The following is a 20,826-nucleotide window of genomic DNA, read 5'->3' as shown; positions in this document are numbered from 1 at the left end:
TCTTTTTTGATTTGCCATCTTTTTTTTCTTTTTTAAAATTTTGTTTGTTAGTTTTCTTTATTTTAAAGCAGTTAAACATTTTATAAAAATGTTGGCTCCTCATAACTATTATTCAAAGATTAAATGCAACAACTTGAACATTTTAGTTTTCATGTTTGAAAAAATTTAAATTTTGACTTTAAGCTTTGTTTTGAATTTGAATTGTGACATGGATCAAATGAGGATTAGCAACAATAATGTGATGACATGGCATCATTAACTTGGGATTACTGTAGCTTAACTAACCGGACGCTACACCGCATGCGTGTATTCCTCCTTATTCTGTACCCATATTTTCAATTGAATAATGGCTGACACACATCCCACAACTAACATGGACGACACAGATACAGGGAGCACCTAGTCCCGGGAGCCAAAACTCCCCTCCCCCACTTTATAACATTTTGAAAGATGGATGAGCAAAGTACTCATCTAGCAGGAGTTGTGTGACTAATATTGTGTTTATCTCATGCAGGAAAGCCAAATCTGAGTCATGCTGTAAATTGCGTTTGGCATCCTAATCTGTATTTTCCTTAAAAAATCTGATTTATGTAAAGACACATCCACACACACAAATGTACACGAGGGCCTCTCTGAAAAATGCACCTGCGCCCCAGGGGAGAAGTTCGTTATTTACAGTACAAAAGACCAGGGAGTCCGCACTGAGGAGTAGGCTATATATAATGAGATGAGTTGGATCTAGTCCCTCTCCCATGGTCTTGGCATCATCAACATCATCGTGAAAACCAAGAAACGAGGAAGAAGAAATTTCCTAAACCTCTTAGTCTGAAGGTATACGGATCACTCTCCCGAAATCAACATTGTTTTGCCTCGGTCCATCCAGCTAAATATGAAATCGTGAACCATCTCGCATGGCTTCAATCCAGACCACCCTTTTAATTGAGCACTGCTACATGGACGATGGTTGGCGGCCGACCAACCTTTGTACTCTCCTTAATTTTGTTACGGATTTGTGGATTCGCCTAGATCTGCTTGATCGATTACACTATTCTTGTCCCCTCGACAATAAATAAAACAACTAGACTCTTATTGAATTGATTGCCTTGCGGTCCGCACATGGTCTCGCCAAGATGATATGTACAGTGATTTGACTCTGTTCCGAGGAATTGTCGATGCATCCGGACGGACTGTGATGCTGCGCTTAGACGCATGATCCTGGCCCAGTGGGGGATTTCCTTATTTTCTGCGAGTATTCTTCGGAGCCGTGAGGCCTGCGTTGTTTGTGCATATCAGTTTGCTTGCTTTTATCGGGGTGTAGGTTGGGACTCGGGACCAATTGAGTGTAGCTTGATTGATCAGTGATTTTGAACCATGTTGCAGGAGGATTTCGAAGAGTATGCCGACAAGGCAAAGGCCTTGCCCGAGAGCACCAGCAATGAAGACAAAGCTTATCCTCTATGGACTCTTTTTTTTTTTTGAACGCAATCCTCTATGGACTCTTCAAGCAAGCCACTGTTGGGGTTGCCAATACAGGTATGCATGTTTGTTAACGCTTTATCAAGTTCTTTTGCTCTTGACTCAGTATGTGCCACAGTTCAATACTATATGTCTAACATGATATACCGATAAATCATGGAAAAAGATTGCTTTCATCCGGATGATACGCCTCCCCTTCCAACCATGTGTCCAGGTCGAGGCCCACGGTTGTTTCCTTCCACTTTCGTGAGCACGTGTTGGCCTTTGAGACAAGCTCGCGTGTTTTTTCCTCTATGCCCATTCACTGCATGGCTGCATGCCCCTGACGAGTAGCACCACTAGTACTGTTTTGTTTAATAGTATACGGTTAAATTGCTGCCATGCACCGGTCGTAGCTAGTACTCCCTCCGTCCGAAATGTATCTAGATGCATTTTAGTTTAGATACATTCATTTTCATCCATTTCGATGACAAGTAATTCCGGACGGAGGGAGTATTTGCTAATTAATGTCCTCAACTAGACACTACGACTCGCGTTCGCGACCTTGGTCAGTTTGTATAAATAGTTCTGCAGGCTGAATGGTTGTTGTTGGTTTTGATTTGGTACTATGAAGCTCATGGAGTAAAGGTTGCTTTGGATGTAGCGTCTTTGAAGCCGCTGCGTTGGCCTTCAAAGCATGCCATCGCAGCATCACCGAAGCAACTGGGCCCCCGTCGCTGCATTGCTGCTGTCGTCGAAACATGCCGTCACACCATCATCGAAGCTGACATGTCCGTTATCACAACAGTGTCTTGTCCGTGAAACACGTCATTGAAATCATCGAAGTAACAGGGCATCCGCCGTAGCATTGCCGCTGTGTTGAAGCACGACGTCGCAACATCGCTATGACTGTACGAAGCACATCGCCGCAGCACCATCATGGCCGTCGAAGCACACCACAGGCACTTGAAGCATGTCGTCGCCGCATCACTGGAGCAGCCGGGCCCCATTGCTGCATCGCTGATGTCGTCGAAGCACGCCGCCACACCATCATCCAAGTTGACATGTCCGTGAAACACGTTGTTGTTGCATCGTCGAACTAGCCGAGTATTGGTTGTAGCATCGCCGCGGTTGTTGAAGCACAAGGTCGCAACATCGCCATGACTGTACGAAGCACATCGTCGCAGCATCTTCATGGTCATCGAAGCACACCACGGAAAATTGAAGCACATATGGGCATTCGAAGCATGTCGTCGCAGCACGCCTCGTAGGATCACCACGGCCATCGAAGCATGCCGCCGCGACATCGCCGTAGCCGTCGAAGCCCGCCATGAGTGTTCGAAGCATGTCATTGTGCTAACATCGTGGCCGTCACTACACACCTCGTAGCATCGCCACGATGGTCGAAGCAAGCCATCGCAACATCCTCGAAGAAGTCGGGATGTCATCGCAGCACACCATGACCATTTGAAGCATGTCGTCGCGCCATCGCCGGGGCCATCGCAGCACACATCATAGTATCGCGTAACCGTTTGAAGCAGTCGGGTGTCGCAAAGACCGCAGTGACGCCCGTAGCAGCCGGCTGACCCTCACAACATCATCGTCTCGGCTTACAGTGCATCGGTCCCCTTGTACACAGCAGCCACTCTGTCTTACAGTGCATCACTGCATCGCCCCCCTTATACACAACAACCACTCCGCGCGCTGGTCTTTGAAGCAGCTAAGAGCAACTCCAACGGGGCGACCCATTTTGTCCGATGGCGTCCGTTTCGGTCGGCGCGGACAAAAGTGGAGGCCCAACGCGCCGACCCAAACCCAAAACGCGCCCGCTTCGCATCCGTGCTGACGCATTTGTGGCCCAAATGTGCGCCCCAAATGCGTCGGCGCGGACGCGGAAGGGATGCCACGCGCACCTTCTTGATGTCCGCCGCGGCCCCACCTGGCGGTCGCCCAACTACCTGCCCCCTCGCCGGCCAGCTTAATTTATGACCCCGGGCCCACACGTCAGCGATGGCGGTCGTCCTTTTTTAAGCCGATCGTGTGACGGGGCCGTCCTCATCCAGTTCTTGTCCCCATCTAGGCCACGCTCGCTCCCCCGTCGCCAGCAAGCAAACTCTAGCCACCCCAGCCACCCTAGCCGCCCAAATGGGGCTCTTCTCCGGGAGCAGGAGCAAGTCAAAGGGCAAGGCCCCCGCCGTCCCCTTCCCCGCGGAGTTCACCATGACTCCGCCTGCGCCTGCTCGCCGGCAGAGGCAGCAGGTGAACGTGTCATGTGCACCAGGCGGAGTGGCACTGGCGCCACCGCGTGCCGCTGCCGTACCCCGACGTGATGCTGCCGTACGACTGGCATCTGGATCCGAAAAGGATCCTAGTGTCGGCGGCACCGCGGTCGGCTAGGGCGCACGCGGAGGAGGTGCGTCGCCGGCGGGCGCACCTGAAATCGAAGCAGCGCGGCGACGAGGCCTACGCCTATAACTCGCCCAACTGGGCGCGCTGGTTCGCCTTCGAGCACGAGAAGGCGAGGCGACGCGGCGTGCGTGAGGTCGACCGCAGCATGCCGCCGCTCATCGTCAAGGAGGAAGACCAGGCGGCAGAGGATGCCTACCAGGCGGCCCTTGCCGCCGTCTACCGGGAGAGCGAGGAGGACGAGGGGCACAGGGCGGAGGTGATAGAAGAAGAAGAAGCTCGGTAGGAGGCGGCCATGGTGCAGGCCATGGCCCTCTCCGCGTCCGGCGACTGCGTTGTGCCGCCGATGGCCCCGTCGTCCCCTCCCCGCCGCCTCGCCAAAGCCAAACCGTAGCCGGAGCCGGAGCCCATCGAGCGCTACTCCTGGACGGGAGTAGTGCGCGAGTGGGTGAGGGCGCCGCCGGTCTAGATGCAGGCCACGCCGGAGCAAGAGGCGGCGTACCTCGAGCACTAGCGGCAGATCCGGGTGGCAGAGGAGCGCCGCGAGGGCGAGTACCTCGAGATGCTCGAGCGCAACGCTAGCGCCGGCACAGCCCGCGCCCGACATGGCCGTGCCCTGGAACACGGCGTTCAGCTAGGCCGGTCCGGCGCCGATGCTCATCGACCTCGTTGACCCCGAGGACGACGACGACGACGCCTAGGGCAGCGCGCCGGCGCCTAGTTTTTAGTTTGTTTTTATTTTTCTTAAATGCTAAAATGTGGATGCGTGGACTCCCGTCGGCCTTCGTGGCCGGCTTTAATGTTTAATTAATTTATTTTTTATGTTAAATATGCATGCATTCAGTTTTTTTTACGTTGTCGAAATGGATCTCGTCAGCGTTGGACGCACGCGTCGACCCAAACGCGGAAGCGGACGCTCGTGTCTGCCTAGCCGACCCAAATGGACAAAAAGCGGATGAAATCACCGTCCGTTTGGGTCGGCCCGTTGGAGTTGCTCTAATGTCGCTACAAGGGCGGTTGTCCTTTCACTTACCAAGTTGCACGCTGCTGCATGCCTTTTGCAGGTCGGACATCCATGGTTCAAGGGCCTCCTTCATTACTAATGCAAGGATGGTTCTGCCAACAACGGATGATGCGGAGGGTGTTTTTTTTCCGAGAGTACGCCAATAGCGTACCATATTTTTATAGAAGATGAAGAAAGCATAATTACAAGAAGTGTGGCTCAAATGCGAACATTCGGCGCACACGGTTACACCAACACCAACACCAACCAAACTACATCTAAACTAACTCCTCATAAACCGTTGTAGGCCACCAACACCACCTGCCGCCTGCGACCACTCAGCTACTTCAATTAACGTACTAGTAACAAGCTCCAGAGGAGTTTTTTGTTGATTTACCGTACTAAAGACTCTTGCATTCCTCTCTTTCCACAAAGCCCAGAGAACCGCCTTGACTGTGGTGTCGAACCCTCTCCTGTCCGCCCCTAGGAAGCTTCTTCGTGCTCGTAACCACCACTCCAGGTTATTCTCATTTGCGAGTGATTGAGAAGTGTTAATCTGCAGGGTGTCCCATGCCCTATACCAGGCCTCCCTAGCATACGGGCACTGCAGAAGAATATGATCAACATTATCCTCATCCTACAAGCACGTGTAGCATGCTGAGCTCTCATCCTGAAGCCCATGCCTAGCCCTCCTGTCCGATGACCATATCCTGTACTGCATTGCGAGCCAAACAAAGATTTTGCACTTAAGAGGCGCCCATCTTCTCCAAAGACACTTTGCCAGGGGTGATTTAGGCCATCCATTGCAAAGGCTGGAATAGACTGACTTGGCTGAGTATTGTCCAGAAGATGAGCAAGTCCAGGTGAAGACATCCCGCTCGGTCTCACGTCTATCAACTGTCGCCACCGCATGTCAGAGATGCATGCATTGCATTTGCGCCATGAAAGAGATCTCAATTTGACAGTCCTCCATCCATTTGTTGTTGAGCAAAGCTTGCTGCACCGTTCTTGTATTGATCACCCTCGCGTGGACCGTCATAAGCAGGAGTGGAGCAATGTCAGCTACTGAGTATCCGTGTATCCATCAGTCCCTCTAGAACAGAACGCTATCACCTGATCCAACTTGAATATGAACCAAACTATCAAACACCTCCCTTGCCAATCTATCTTCGATCATTGGTAATCCCTGCCAAGGCCTCACATGCTCCATACGCTTTAGCCATTCCCACCTGACCCTTAGCGCCTAAGATTGAAGTTGCAAGTTCTTCACTCCAAGCCCACCGTGGCACTTAGGTCGACAGATTTTGTCCCATGCGACGAGGCATTGTCCACCGTTAACCTTGTCCTTGCCAGCCCCAAAAAAGGATCTCACCCACTTGTTAATCTCCTCAAACACCCAGGCAGGGGCGTCCACAATCATCAGGTGATGTATCGGCCGAGTAGAGATGATAGATTGCACCAGGATCAACCGGCCAGGTCATTGAATCAACCCCCTTTGCCAAGCGGGTACGAAATACGTCACTTTATCCAGCATGGGTTGCCATTCCGCGCGAGTCAAGTTCTTGATCGCAAGTTGTAGGCCAAGGTACCTGCATGGGAATTCCGCTAAGTCACACTTGAGTAGTGCAGCCACCCTTTGTCTGTCGTCCACATCCCCTCTAATCACTATGGCCGACGACTTCCGATAGTTCACCTTAAGCCCAGAAGCTTCACCAAAAGCTTTTAAGGTCTCCTTCACAAAGCTCAAATCCATGACTGTAGGTTTGATAAACAAGGCTACGTCATTCGCGTATATCGAGATCCTTTGCATGGCTGTGATCCCATGGAATGAGCTTAGCACACCAGCCACCATAGCTCACTGAACGAGTTTTGTCAGAACATCCATAGCGACGACGAAGAGCAGAGGCGAGATAGAGGGTGTTGATCTGCAGCATGGTGACACCATGGCCATTGCACCGGACTTTCTGTCCTTGTGGCAAATGCTACAGGCCGAAAGCACTGCGTTGCGCCCTGACGACGACGATCGCATACGATGGCGACACACCAACAATGGCTGCTACTCTGCTAATTCAGCATACAATACACAGTTTCAACCCTCGGGTCAGCCCAGATTCAACTATCTAATCTGGAAGGTGTGGGCTCCAAACAAGCACAAGATGTTCATGTGGCTGCTTCTCCAAGACAGGCTTTGGTGCAATGATCGGCTTTAGAGGAGGGGTTGGCCGAACAGTTATTTCTGTCAATTGTGCCTTCGCAATCTTGAAACGTCCACACATTTGTTTTGGGATTGCAGTTTTGTGCGGGAAGTTTGGCTGCACACAGCAAGGCGATCGGGATGCTCCTCTCTGTCACCCTCGACCAGGGACCTCACCTCATCCGCTCAGGTATACGAGCAGATCATCAACCGGACCTTACCACAAAACAGAAGAGCAATCAGATCAATGATCATTATGATCTTGTGGGAGCTGTGGAATGAGAGAAATGACTGCACCTTCAGGGGGGTGACACCAAGCCATCAACGGATATGTGCAAAGATCAGTAGTAACTTAAAACAATGAAGATTAGCAGGAGCAAAGAAGCTAGAGACCCCTTTCGGGGAAATGTTGGGAGAAGTCTAATTCTGTGTTTTCAGTTCGAGATGATGGTCACTTGACCATCTCTCCCTTATTTACTCTTCCTGATCGTTCCGATCAACCTTTGTACTCTCCTTCCTGCTAAATCAATGAAGCCAGCAAATGCTGGATCTTTCAAAAGATAGAGGGTGTTAAGTTGCAGCATGCAACGCAAGGGGCTGCTGCGTTGGTGGCATGGGATGCATCATGCATGGCGTGCGAGCAGGGCCGGCTTCTTTGACGAGCTGAGTTACATATAGGCTAGCTACTACCAGCAGCACGTGAGGTGTGAGTGTATTTTTCTAGCTACTGCCAGGACGGATGCCCACGTGGTGTGAACGCATTTTCTAGCTACTGCAAACACGCATCTGTGGAAAAACGATTCAAGGTTTTAATCCAACGATCAAAAACAGCCTAATCGAGCGGTGGACGAGGCGGCTTACTTTTCCCTGGCATTAGCCGGGTGATATGTAGCAGGCGCCATAAATCATCGTGGAAAATTGTCCGCAAGTTTATCAAATTACTGACTCGTGAGATCCAAATCCTACCAAAAAGATTATTACCCCCACAAAAAAAACGAAAAAGATTATTAATGTAGAGTTCCTCTAGCAAGCAAGTGAAAACAAAAAAGGGGACCTACTTTCTACTGCATTTATTTCGTTTTACTGTTCACTCTTGAATTGGGTCTTCAAATTGTAATATATTGCATTGAGTTTGGACTGAAAAACAAAATAAGTTTGTAAAAAGTAGATAATAAATCTCCTTTTCTATTCTTCAGAATCAGTCTGTTGAGTTGAACTATGGTCTATCGGAGTACTAAATGGGTGGGATGTATTAGATACAGTATGAAAAACTTGGTAGAGTTACAACAAAGTGCAACAACGACAATCATTTTTCCTTCGCCGTGCGCCAACTTCATCTAAAACTTACACCTGCTGATAAATTTTGCCGCATCTACTCCCTCCGTTTCGATTTATTCGTCGTGGCTTCTAGCGAGTTTTCTGGTTGAGAGTGCTAGTTTCAGTTCTGTACCTGAATCTAGTGGTATTAAATCACGTGTTATTGCCCACTTTACATCATATGTTCATGATGGTGCTCACCTCCGTTGTACTTATGTCAGCGACCCAACTATCACCACGACTGTATCGACCAAAGGCACTGCCATCATGGCAGCTGAAGCGGCAAGCCCACCAGCTCATGGACCGGGCCTGGCTGGGTGCCGACCGAAGGGAAGGCAGACGGCGGCTCCCTCCTCCCCTAGGTTCTCCACCCTCCAAATTCAATGCAATATATTACAAGTAACCAGACCAGGCGCAGCAAACAGCCATCCGGGCTTGGATCAAGAGAAAGGCAACGGCGGCTCCCTCCTCCCCTAGGTTCTCCTACCTCCTGTACTTCCCCTTTCTTCCTCCCCAATCTCTTGTATCTGAGCTTGATTTCCCTGTAATGGAGTGATTCGCGAGTGGTACCTATCATCGTGGCATCAGAGCCTCCCTCCACCCTTCCGTTTCATCTCAATTCGCCCAAAAATTCATTCAAAAATTTCACCCAGTTTGTTTTCAGCACGCCATTCCTTCCGCCACCATGCATCCAGAGCTGAAAGCTTATCTGGATGAGTTCCGGGCAAAGGCTCAGGCTCGCTACGACACCACGGACAGGCTGTTTGCGCAGTACGACGCGCTGCTCTCCATGGTCACCACGGGAGCTTCCGTCCCGCAGTCGGCGCGCTCCGCGGTTGCGGCCTCCGATGGCGGCCTCGCCGTCGACGCCACCGTCATGCCGGTCGTCTCCGCCCCCTCTTCCACCAGCAAAGCCCAGGAGGTCCTCGAGCTCGTCCCCGATGCGTCCCCTGCATGCATTGCGAGGGCGCCCGTCCTCTGTTCGACAGATGGCTCGAACCAAGTCCTCGAGGGCGTCTCGACCCTGCAGCCGGCGTGTCCCATGGCCATGGCAGACGATGACGGCCTCACCGACAACGCCAGAGCCCCGGCTGTCGTCGCCGGCGTCTTCTCCGCCACCACCCAGGCTCAGGAGACCCCCACGGTCGCCCATGATGCAGCCTCGGTCTGCATCGCAATGGCGCCCATCACCTGTTCGATGGACTACTCGACCCAGGTCGACGCCATCACCAGTGTCGACGAGGTCCAGGACGCCGTCACCACAGTCTACCCCTAGCGCGCGGTCACCCTCAGCCACAAGGAGGTGGTGCAGCTCATCCTGGTACAGGCAACGCCCTCCATCGGCATCAATACCTCATCCTTCACTGAGGTCGTCTCCTCCGCGGCAACCACCACCGACATCGACCCCAAGGCCGGCGCGAAGCTTCTGTTCACTACCACCTATGCCTTTCCCCGGTTGGTTTCCCCGGTGACCAGCGAGGCGTACCACGGCAACGTCATCGACCCCATCAACATTGCTACCCCGACGGAAGTGCTTGACCACTTGTGGAACGAGCACATGCGTCCAGCTTACATCGAGCAACAACAATGGCCGCCCCCTGTTCCAGTGCAGATTGCTGTGAACAACACTGCTCTGTTCGATGGCATAGCTCATGGCTGTATCTATGGTGATTCTGGACATGTGTGGTGCCCACCGGATCACCAGCCAAGGGTGAAGAGTGAATTGCAACTGCAGATGGTAAATGGACAAGGATCTCTCATCATTTTGCAAGACAAGTGTAGCAAGGTCGAGTTGCGTCCGCTACCGTGGCCATCGTTTTCAAGCAGTTGCAGAGCAGTACATGTGTGGTCTGAACTATCCAAGTCTGTCCGTAAGCAGGATACACTACAGATTATGAGCATGTCAGTACAATGGAAAATTTGGAGTCAAGAGGAATATAAGGCAAACCTTGGTTTCACATTGGACAAGACTGTTATAACCAGCCTTCAAATTTGCCATCCAGAGTATGGTACAAAATCTGTCTGCATAAACAGAGTTATATTTCTCAACACTAGTCTCAACTCTGGATTTCCTGATGTTTGGCTAGTTTGCAATCTGGATGCCATGGTGCTTAAGTGTGATGAACTACCTCATGTTAGTGAAATGGCATGCTTGGAGTCCACCAACTTTGCTACCTATATGGACCATCCGCTATCCACCTCTCCTGATATCAATTACACTGGTTTTTTCTACACAAGTGCAACTGTAACATACCTGAAGCTGCAGCTTATTGTCCTTCCCAGAGAGTCACTTCAGCAACAAGTGATTAAGGTCCTTCAGTTGGTACAACTTCATCGCAAGGAACAGTGGTCATTGTTAGCAGATTGGGGCACTTTGGATTTCAGTTATGTGATCTTGCATATTCACCACACTAGTATTGTCGATTCAGCACTTCACTGGGAGATTTGTCGACAAACAAACATAGTAATGGCTACCAACTTCAGTGAAAGTTATCATGTGCAACCAGCTGCCGCAACTAATAAATTGCAATCCACGGAACTTCTCTGTTTTATGTTACCCCCTGCCAAGCCTCCTGAGAATCATGACATAAATATTCTTATTTTGGTGGAAATTCCACGTGGGATCTTAGTTGGTCTGTACTCTATGAGTTGTCCAATCTATCTAGAAATTTGCACCGTGGGATTAAGAGCTTCAGAAGGAACACAAAAGGGAAAAGTTGAACTTTGTGTCCATCTTTATGCTTCCTATGAGTTTTATTTGAAGAAGTTTGCACTAGCAGGAAAGCTGGAGAACAATGGTTTAAAAAATTCAGTGGCAGAGCTCAAATATGGTACAAGAATATGGGGCCAAGAGAGTTGCGAGTGTGTGATTTGGTTGCCGCTCAGCAATGAAGAAGCATATCCGACAGACTGGAATAGAAGGACAACTTGTAAGCAAGTTCACAGCCGAGAGAGCGCCAAGGGTACATATACTTTAGCATTGACCACTGTTCAGTTCAAGTTTTCTGTACGAGCTGAATTCTCAGACCACCGATGTGATATTCTGCATAGTGATCACGTTGCAAGAAAAAAAGCTGAGAACGAAACAGTCCAGTTCACTGCTCCGTGTGTTTTGTGGCCTACGAGACGTAGGAAGCCTGTCATTGAAGGACCGCATGAGTGCTCGTCATTTTTGCAGCCATTTTTGCAGCCGAAACCCCCCTGGCATGAGTACACTCTAGACTGCACTGTTAAAAAGCTGAAGATTGTCGCAAAAATACCACCTAGCACTGCCTGGTTTATTGCCTTCCCAGCGGAGTCACTACATTTTTGTCTGATACTCCCTCCGTCCGAAATGACAAATGGATGAAAAGGGATGTATCTAGAACTAAAATACATCTAGATACATCCCTTTTTATTCTTTTTGATGACAAGTATTTTCGGACGGAGGGAGTATTACCCAAGACAGATGGTCAGCAACATAGGAGCAACCTTCGAGCTGAAGTTCTTTGGGAATTGACTCAGTTTTGGGCCTATGCTAATCATACCCGTGCTGGATCAAATAACTGGTGGTGCTTCTCTTGGGGTACATACCTAGATATGGTTGTCCTTGATGCATGTCCAGGAAGCTCAATTCTAGAGGAGTTTCAGAGCAATACACAGAATCAAGACCAATATGTAGTACAGTCAGTTCAACCGACAACTTCTTCTTGTGAGCAGTGGGATCCAGGAGGATTGGATTCGGTGGAACTAGCGGAGAACGAGCACCCGCTTGGGGGCAAGCCGGTTGTTAAGGAGGAGGGGATGTCAGCGACCCAACTATCACCACGACTGGATCGACCAAAGGCACTGCCATCATGGCAGCTGAAGTGGCAAGCCCACCAGCTCATGGGCCGGGCCTGGCTGGGTGCCGATCGAAGGGAAGGCAGACTACTACAAGTAACCAGACCAGGCGCAGCGAACAGCCATCCGGGCTTGGATCAAGTCAAAGGCAACGGCGGCTCCCTCCTCCCCTAGCTTCTCCTACCTCCTGTACTTCCCCTTTCTTCCTCCCCAATCTCTTGTATCTGAGCTTGATTTCCCTGTAATGGAGTGATTCGCGAATGGTACCTAAACAACTTATAACTCATATTCCGTTCTTTTAATCTTCTGAAGCTCGGCCTGGTATGTTCAACATGAGGGAGAGGGCCAAATGGGATGCATGGGAAGCTGTTAAAGGTCCATTTATTTTTTCAAATCCTTGTATTCTGTTTTCTACTCTGATACCCCTGCAGGGCGTTACCATGCGTTGCTAAAATTCTTATGATGTCAACAGACAAATCTAAGGAAGCCATGAACGACTACACCACCAAGGTGAAGCAGCTCCAGGAGGAGGCAGCTGCTGCAGGGAGCTATTCTCAGCGACGAACCCTTTGTGCTATCTTATTATGAGAATTATATCATTCTGTCCACCGCAGTTTACTATCATCTATGAAGACTGCTAAATATTTTCTACTCCCTCCGTCCCATAATATAAGAACGTTTTTTACACTACGCTAGTGTCAAAAATGCTCTTATATTATGGGACGGAGGGAGTACTAAACATGTCTCTACTAGTGTGTTGTGATGTTTGCTTAGCAAAAACACCCCCGAAAAAACATCATTCTTGAAAAGCAATACTAATTGCTTAGTAAACTGGATGTTAATGCAAATCAGTTCAAGGCTAGCTCCTGTGGAATCACAAGTAGTGAACTGTGTACACCCTCACATCACAAAGTAAATTGGTGGATTCTCAAGAATAAATTTAGAAGGTCAAGAAGTTTCACTCAGGTGCCCAAGCTCTGTCCGGAACAACAGAAGAGAACATGTTCAAATGTATTAATAGCCTAAGACTTTGCCACCTGCGAAGAGGTTGAGGCAGAGCAGGCATGCAGCCAACAGCACACCTGGAATCCACCAGCTGCCCCCCTCCTCTGAAAACATGGCGCACAGCACCAGGCAAAGCAGCAGCAGCATGTAGAACCCTAGCCCAGAGCCTGTCCAGTCATCGCCGGGGTCGGTGAGATTGCCGCTGCCACCGTAGTCCCGATGAGGTGGGTAGTAGTATATTCCGGCGAAGTACACCGCCAGCAGCAACAGGAACGTGGCAACAACGATGTTCTGAATCAAGAGCATGACCAGCACCAGCACCGCCGGCACCCACTTCCATCCGGCTGCTAAGGTGGACGACCGCGAGCAGCAGGAACCCAGAGGCGAGGATTAAGATGAGGGCATTGTCGGTCACCGTCTCCTGCACGTCAGTCACCTGCTCATACCACTCCATCAGGGTCTCATTGCAGATGACCCACCCCAAGGCCAGGACCACCATGAGAGGTACCATCGGAGATGGCACTGGCGAGGCACCTGGACTTCCCCGGTAGCTCATGGCAGCCTCTTCTTTCGGTTTACTAGGTACCTGGACTTCCCCAGTAGCTCATGGCAGCCTCTTTTTTTGGTTTACTCTTTCTGTCACTTGTTCTGGCAACTAACAAGTATAGAAGATGGCAATGCAGGTTTCATCAGCTTCTTCTGGTTTCAGCTAATCTTAACTAGCACCTGCTTGTGTGTGATGATGTCTACTGTCCTGGAGTGTAGTTGAGGCAAGGACCTATCTGGTAGATGAACAAATCCTAGAGAAATACACTAGGGGGGTTGTTGGTCAGGCCACTTTCATGCATGACTCCCACACTTTGATAGATAGGCTTGGGGTTCAGTGGGGTAAATATTCTTCCTCTATTGCCCCTCCATTTAGACATAAAAAGGATGATTAAGCAGCTGAAAATGATGGCTGATATGATGAACCGGACCAGACATTACATCACATGCCTCAAGTCCTTAACCACACCGAACCATAGTGGAAGCAGTTATGGACTTTCGGTACAACTGCCCATATTATAATGGTTATAAGAGTGGGTTATAATGATTATCTAAGAGGGTGTGACAAAGCTTAGCTAATCGATCTCACAAGAAAATGCACTTCATTCAGAATTTCTTCAAATTTTACGACATCACTTCATCAGCAACAACTCATCAAAGGGGCTTCTGTCTTACGAGTACATATTAGTGCATGCCAAGGTGAGGCATGTCTTTCAATACCAACACCACATGAATGCCCACAACCATTTTGCAGAAAATCACCACTGCGTTGAGAGCAACATGACTCCAGAGACATTTCTGGAAAGTGACTGGCCTCTGGTGACAACATGATCCAAAGAATATTGGACTGCAATTAGCCTCAAACATAACATGTTTCATTTTACCCCTTCATTACTGGAATTTTCTGTTAAATAGAGTACATGAGCAATCGGTTGAGCTTGTCGGCCAGAACAAAATTTCGGAAGAGACGAACAAGCCTATTGAAGGCCATATACAAGTAAAGCCCCTATGCCAGCGATGCCGATAACCAAACTGACTATCACCGTAAGAGGTGGCAGTGCACCGCCAATGGGCTTCCCAGACTCTACGTCGTATCTCGCGAATCGCTTCTTTGGCGCATTGCACTGGGGACAGCCATACTCATCAGGCTGAAAAAAAAGTATATGAGAAAATCGGTCATAAGTCATCAGGCTGGCAAACTACAAATGAGCACATGTGGAAAAGCTGATTGGTGCTAATGGAATTAAGGAAAAATATGTCTGATCTTACCTGTTCTTCAAAAGCCTTGGGTAGAAAGTATATGTATCCACAATCAAGGCAGATGTGTGTTGCTCTAGCCTGGAAAATTGAAGGTATATATTGAGTGAGGCCTATAAGAAGTCACACTGTAGCGACCAGGGACTATTTTGATATTACCTTCTGTGAATCAGATAACTTCCGGCCAAACCGAGGGGGCGCCGGCCTCTTGGGCAGGCGCTTCACATCAATATCACCACCACCCCTGATGTCATGGCGCAAAATGAGAATCTTGTAAACTCCACCTTACAGGGAAATTCAGTTTCCTGAAATCCTGATATCTGAACAGAAGCTTCGGAGGCAGAAAATGAGGAGAAGAGGTGCATACCTGCTTACCACAAAGTATACAGAGTCTGGCTTTGCTTGGATGGCTGTCTTGGTGAATCCCAGCTTGTCTGCCGGCCACAATTCATCACCGAAGAAGCTGCTTGTATAGAGCACTTGGTCACCCGACTTGAGCCCTGCTCTTGCTGCATTCCCTCCTGACTCCACACCCTACCGTGATTAAATCACAAACCAGTCCGTTTCCTTTTAATCCCAGCTGCTAATTGCAATCCTTGTGTATTAAATTTCTATCTAGTTTATTCAGTTTATCATTCATCATATTATTCTTGTTTTTTCTTTCCTTTAAATAGTAAAGTATAAATAAAGTATGTCAAAAGAAGCAGCTAAACCTAGGTCATGATTCGGATTCGATATTTTCTGGAAGAGAACCCAAGGTGGAGGAAAGAAGAGGAGGGCGGCTGGTAGTACTGACGGTGATGACGACGCCGCCGCCGGACTTCTGGCCAAGGGTGAGGCCGAGCGGCTTGTCGACCTCCACCTCAATGTTCTTGGCCGCGCCGGCGGTCTTGGCATTCACCTGCACCAGCCTTCGCCGCGCGCCGCCCCTGCGCAACCACCTGCTATCCACCAAGGAAACCCCACGGAAGGCAGTTTTCTTCTGCACCAACACAGACGAGAGCATCAACAAGACAACACAAAGGATGAAAGAAACATCAAGAGGGAGAAAAAAAGAGCACCCACGGCTGATGATGTTGAGAGGATGGAAGGAAGTGACGAGTGCTTAGCCCTGACGACGGAGCAGTGCTTGGAAGAGGCAGACACGGAGGAGAGCGTGGCCGCCATGGTGCTGGGCTGGGAGGATGGCTGGTGGTGGTGTGGAGGAAGATGATACGCGCCATTTGGATGGAGATGCTGTGGCTAAGACAAAAGTGATGTTTGTGGTCTCAAAATCAGGAGGTCGTGTGGAAACTGTATGATGTATGAATTGCATATATATTGCTCATGTGCAAAGGCATGTATATATAATGTACAAAGGTGGGTCACGACCTCAACTATACAAAACAATTAGGAGGTGGGTCCAATACACAGATATGCACAACACATATACTCAACACCCCCCGCAGTCGAAGCGGCACTGCTGCTGATGCAAAGACTGGACCGGAACTCCTCAAATGACGTCGTAGGCAAGCCCTTGGTCATGATATCTGCAAATTGTTGGGAAGTAGGAACGTGTAGAACACGAATATGGCCAAGAGCCACCTGTTCCCGAACAAAATGAATATCCAACTCAATATGCTTGGTCTGATGATGATGCACCGGGTTAGCGGAGAGGTAGACCGCAGAAACTTTGTCGCAGTAGACCACCATAGCACGATCCACAGGGCAAGAGAGCTGCTGAAGCAGCTGGCGAAGCCACGAACACTCAGCAACGACATTAGCCACAACACGATACTCAGCCTCAGCACTAGAGCGAGAGACCGTAGGCTGCTGCTTGGACGACCACGAGATGAGTGAAGGTCCAAGGAAGACACAATAGCCCGAGGTGGAGCGACGAGTGTCAGGGCAGCCCGCCCAGTCTGCATCGGAGTAGGCGTTGAGGGCGATGTCGGGGGAGGCGTGGAGCGTGACGCCAAGGTCCATAGTGCCACAGACAGAACGGAGAATTCGCTTCACAGCGGCCCAGTGAACGTCCCGAGGAGCATGCATATGAAGACACACCTGCTGCACGACATACCGGATCTCCGGTCGAGTCAGAATGAGGTACTGGAGAGCACCAGCGATTCCGTGGCAGAGAGCTTGGCCTTCGTATCGACAGGCGTAGTGGCAGGCTTGCAGTTAAGCATGCCAGCACGATCTAGAAGCTCATGAGCGTACTTCCGCTGATGAAGGAAGAAGCCATCCGGACGGCGCACCACCTCAACACCGAGGAAGTAGTGCAAAGGACCCAAGTCCTTGATGGCGAACTTAGCACGAAGACGTGTAGTGAGCTGACTGAGAAGACCAGTCGTAGATGATGTCAGGATGATGTCGTCGATATAAAGGAGCAAGTATGCCGTGTCGGAGCCCTGCTGATAGACGAAGAGCGATGCGTCCAAGCAGGTGGAGCAAAACCTGAGCTGGTGTAGAAACACCGCGATGCGCTGGTACCAAGCGCGCGAAGCCTTCTTGAGTCTGTACAAGGACCGCGAAAGAAGGCACACGTGGTCGGGAAGTGCTGGATCAACAAACCCCGTAGGCTGCTGGCAGAAGACCTGCTCCTCGAGGTGACCGTGAAGGAAGGCGTTAGAGACGTCCATCTGGTGCACCGGCCAAGCATGGGAGACCGCAGGATGAAGAACCATGTGAATCGTGCCGGGCTTAACAACCGGAGCGAAGGTGTCGGTGAAGTCAATGCCAGCACGTTGACGGAAGCCACGAACAACCCATCGCGCTTTATAGCGATCAAGTGTACCATCAGGACGGAGCTTGTGTTTGAAGACCCACTTCCCGGTAATCACGTTGGCGTGCCGGGGATGGGGAACAAGTTGCCACGTCCGGTTGCGCAGCAAAGCATCAAACTCCTCTTGCATCGCAGCCATCCAGAGTGGGCCACGAAGAGTGGCTCGAACGAAGGACTGCAATGGTTGTGGCATAGAGGTGGATGTCGTGTGGACGTAGTCGTCCGAAGTGTAGCGTGAACTCGGGCGAAACACGCCCGGACGAGCACGGGTGACCGGACGGACCGCTGATGGCTCGGTCGTAGTCGCCGGAGCCGCCTGAACCACGGGCGCCGAGGCCGCAGGCGAGGGAAGCGCCGAGGCCGAGGCAGGCATGGGGGCCGCAGGCACGGAGGCCGCAGGCGCCAAGGCAGCAAGCGCGGGGGCCGCGGGCGCAGGGGCCGCGGGAGGAGTGGGCGCCGGAGCCGCGGGCACCATCGCCGCGGTCAGAGGAGACACCGGCGGGGGACGCGCCTCAAGCCAGGGGCGGGCTGAGAGCGGTGCGCGAACGCCCTGGGAGAGGCGTCGAGGCTCCCGTGTCACCAGTGGCGGGAGGAACTGCCGGGGGAACCTGCTGAAACGGAAACACATGCTCATCAAAGTAAACGTGCCGGGAGGTGAACACATGGTGGGAGATGTGATCGTAGCACCGATAGCCCTTGGAATTAGAGGGGTAGCCGATAAAGATGCAGGCAACCGAACGTGGTGCAAGTTTGTGAGGAGTAGTGTTGGCAGTGCTAGGATAGCAAAGGCACCCAAAAATAACCATCATAAGAAGGCGGCGTACCAAAGAGAAGGTGGTGAGGTGCATAGTTCCACCGTGGGCGGCAGGGTCGAAGGTTAAGAAGAAGGGATGCGATAGCGAGTGCGACCTGCCAGAAGCGAGGTGGAACGTTAGCATGGAATAGGAGCATGCCAATGCAGTCATTCAGAGTGCGAAGGATGCGTTCGGCTCGACCGTTCTGCTGTGAAGTGTACGGGCATGTGAGACGAAAAACTGTGCCATGGTGCCACAGAAAAGTGCGGAAAGCAAGGTTGTCGAACTCTTTTCCATTTTCAGTCTGAAGAGCAAGAATGAAACGCCCAAACCACGTGCTGACATAGGAGTAAAAAGCCGTCAAAGTAGAGAGTGCATCCGACTTTCGTCACAAAGGAAAGGTCCACACATAATAAGAATAATCATCAAGAATAACCAGATAATATAAGTAGCCTGAATTACTAGGAACCGGATAGGTCCACACATCGCTATGAATCAACTGAAAGGGAAAAGAAGCAATGATGGTGGAGTTATTAAACGGAAGGCGAACATGTTTGCCGACACGACATGCATGACAGGTGTGATCCTCTATCTTATTACAACTAAAACTGAAACTCCTAAGAATATGACGAAGTGTGATGGGGTTAGGATGACCCAAACGAGCGTGCCAGAGATCGACGCTAGCGGAGAGAGCAACCGGTGCGGTGGTGGCGGATGAAGGCGAATGCACCGGATAGAGCTCGTCGGGGCTGTCACATCGATGGAGTACCACCCTAGTTCGAGCGTCCTTAACACAAAAAACAAGCTCGTCAAATTCAACAGTGACAGGATTTTCACGAGTTAAACAACACAGAAACAAGATTCTTAATAAGATGAGGAGACACAAGTATGTTAGGCAAAGTTGTAGGCATGGAATTAGAAGGAAAAGAAGTGTGCCGACGTGTGTGATAGGAAGTGCGGAACCGTCGCCGACAATGATGCGGCGGTCGGTGGTGACGGGAGTGAAGGAGGCAAGATACCAGGATGAGCAAACATGTGAGCCGTGGCCTCGATGTCCATGTACCAATCACCGCCTCCAGTGTACTTGTTTGGCGTAGGAGCGGTGTGTAGCGCGACGAGGAGCGCCGGATCCCAGGGCGCCAGCGGCAGCGTCGGCGAGGGGGAGGAAGGCGCCATCGGGATGTCGTAGCCGCTGCTCAGCTGCGGCGGTGGGTACCCTCCATACAGCTGCGGGCCTCGTAGTGCGCCTGATCGCTGGCGGTCGCAACATGGGAAGTGTCGGTGCAGGGGCCCGGGGAACCGGCATGGTGTAGGCATGAACGACACCGGTCCATGCGTTGTAGCCGTAGGCCCATGGGTGGGGGGCACCTGGAGCTGCTGCTGACGGGGCTGGCCGGCGCCCTACTGCTGCTACTGCTGCCCGTCCCCATGACCACCGTGCCGGCCCTCGCAGCGCCGGTTGGTGGGAGGGACGGGAGGGTGGGCGGCCCGTATGGGAGGGGGAGCATCCTCGGCTGCTACTGTGTCACCGGGTACGGCGGTGGCGGCACCGGGTAGGGCGCCTGGTGGCGTGGCCGGGGCAGCGGGAAGCCCCGGGGGTCCGCCACGGGTGGTGCCAATGGCGAGGGCGGTGTGGATGGCCCACGCCTTCACCTGCTTCATCCGTCGCTCCTCCAAGCGGAGGTACGCAACGAACTTGGCAAAGAAGGGCTCGGGGATGAGGGTGAGGTTCGCCGCAGCGTTGCTGAAGTCCTCGTTGAGCCTGGCGGTGAGTGTGCTGAGGAGGAGGTCATCATCGATCCTCGCGCCAATATCACGGAGCTCGTCAACAAGAGTTTTGAGACGGCGACGGTAGTCGTCGATGGAGGAGTTGTCCTGGTGGCACCCAAAAAACTCTTGCTGCAAAAAAACACGACGTTGGAGTTGATTGTCGGTGAAGAGCCCGTTCAGCTTGGTCCACACGGCATGAGCATTATCACCGTCATGCACGACCGCCTGAAAGAGGTCCAGCGAGATGGTGAGGAGGAACCATTGGATAATCATGGTGTCGATGGTGGACTATCATGCAACTCGGGGACGTGGCTGGAGTCAACGGAGCCGTCCACGTGATCAATGAGGCGGTACTCCTGGAAGTCTTCCACGTGTAGTAGGAGGAGTCCGTTTGGGAGAGACGAACCGGCACCCGCTCGTAGATGTTCATGTTGCGGATGTCGTTGACGTCGGGAGGGTTAGCGTCGGCGAACGGGTTGGAGTTGGTGGACGC

General features: G+C 51.2%; 1 protein-coding gene and 1 pseudogene across 2 annotated transcripts; both read right to left on the bottom strand.

Annotated features, from left to right (window-relative positions):
• Positions 1-12,962: 12,962 nt before the first annotated feature.
• LOC119341292 lies at positions 12,963-13,808 on the bottom strand (annotated as a pseudogene).
• A 768-nt stretch (positions 13,809-14,576) lies between these two features.
• LOC119337966 lies at positions 14,577-16,242 on the bottom strand. 2 transcript variants are annotated; one of them, XM_037610253.1, is made up of 6 exons: positions 16,071-16,242; positions 15,802-15,984; positions 15,373-15,539; positions 15,165-15,249; positions 15,018-15,086; positions 14,577-14,896 (listed from the first exon to the last, which is right to left on the bottom strand). In XM_037610253.1, exons 1-6 carry the CDS (start codon positions 16,170-16,172, stop codon positions 14,726-14,728), a joined length of 777 nt encoding a protein of 258 aa, XP_037466150.1. In that variant the 5' UTR covers positions 16,173-16,242; the 3' UTR covers positions 14,577-14,725. The 2 variants fall into 2 exon arrangements, with proteins under 2 accessions (XP_037466150.1, XP_037466149.1); XM_037610252.1 differs by having other exon boundaries at positions 15,802-15,987; positions 16,071-16,237.
• Positions 16,243-20,826: the final 4,584 nt, after the last annotated feature.

The sequence above is a fragment of the Triticum dicoccoides genome, chromosome 7B (genome assembly GCF_002162155.2).
Source record: "Triticum dicoccoides isolate Atlit2015 ecotype Zavitan chromosome 7B, WEW_v2.0, whole genome shotgun sequence".
NCBI classification, from domain to species: Eukaryota; Viridiplantae; Streptophyta; class Magnoliopsida; order Poales; family Poaceae; genus Triticum; species Triticum dicoccoides.
The sequence above is the reverse complement of the archived record's forward strand: the minus strand, read 5'-3'. Positions and strand labels throughout refer to the sequence as shown.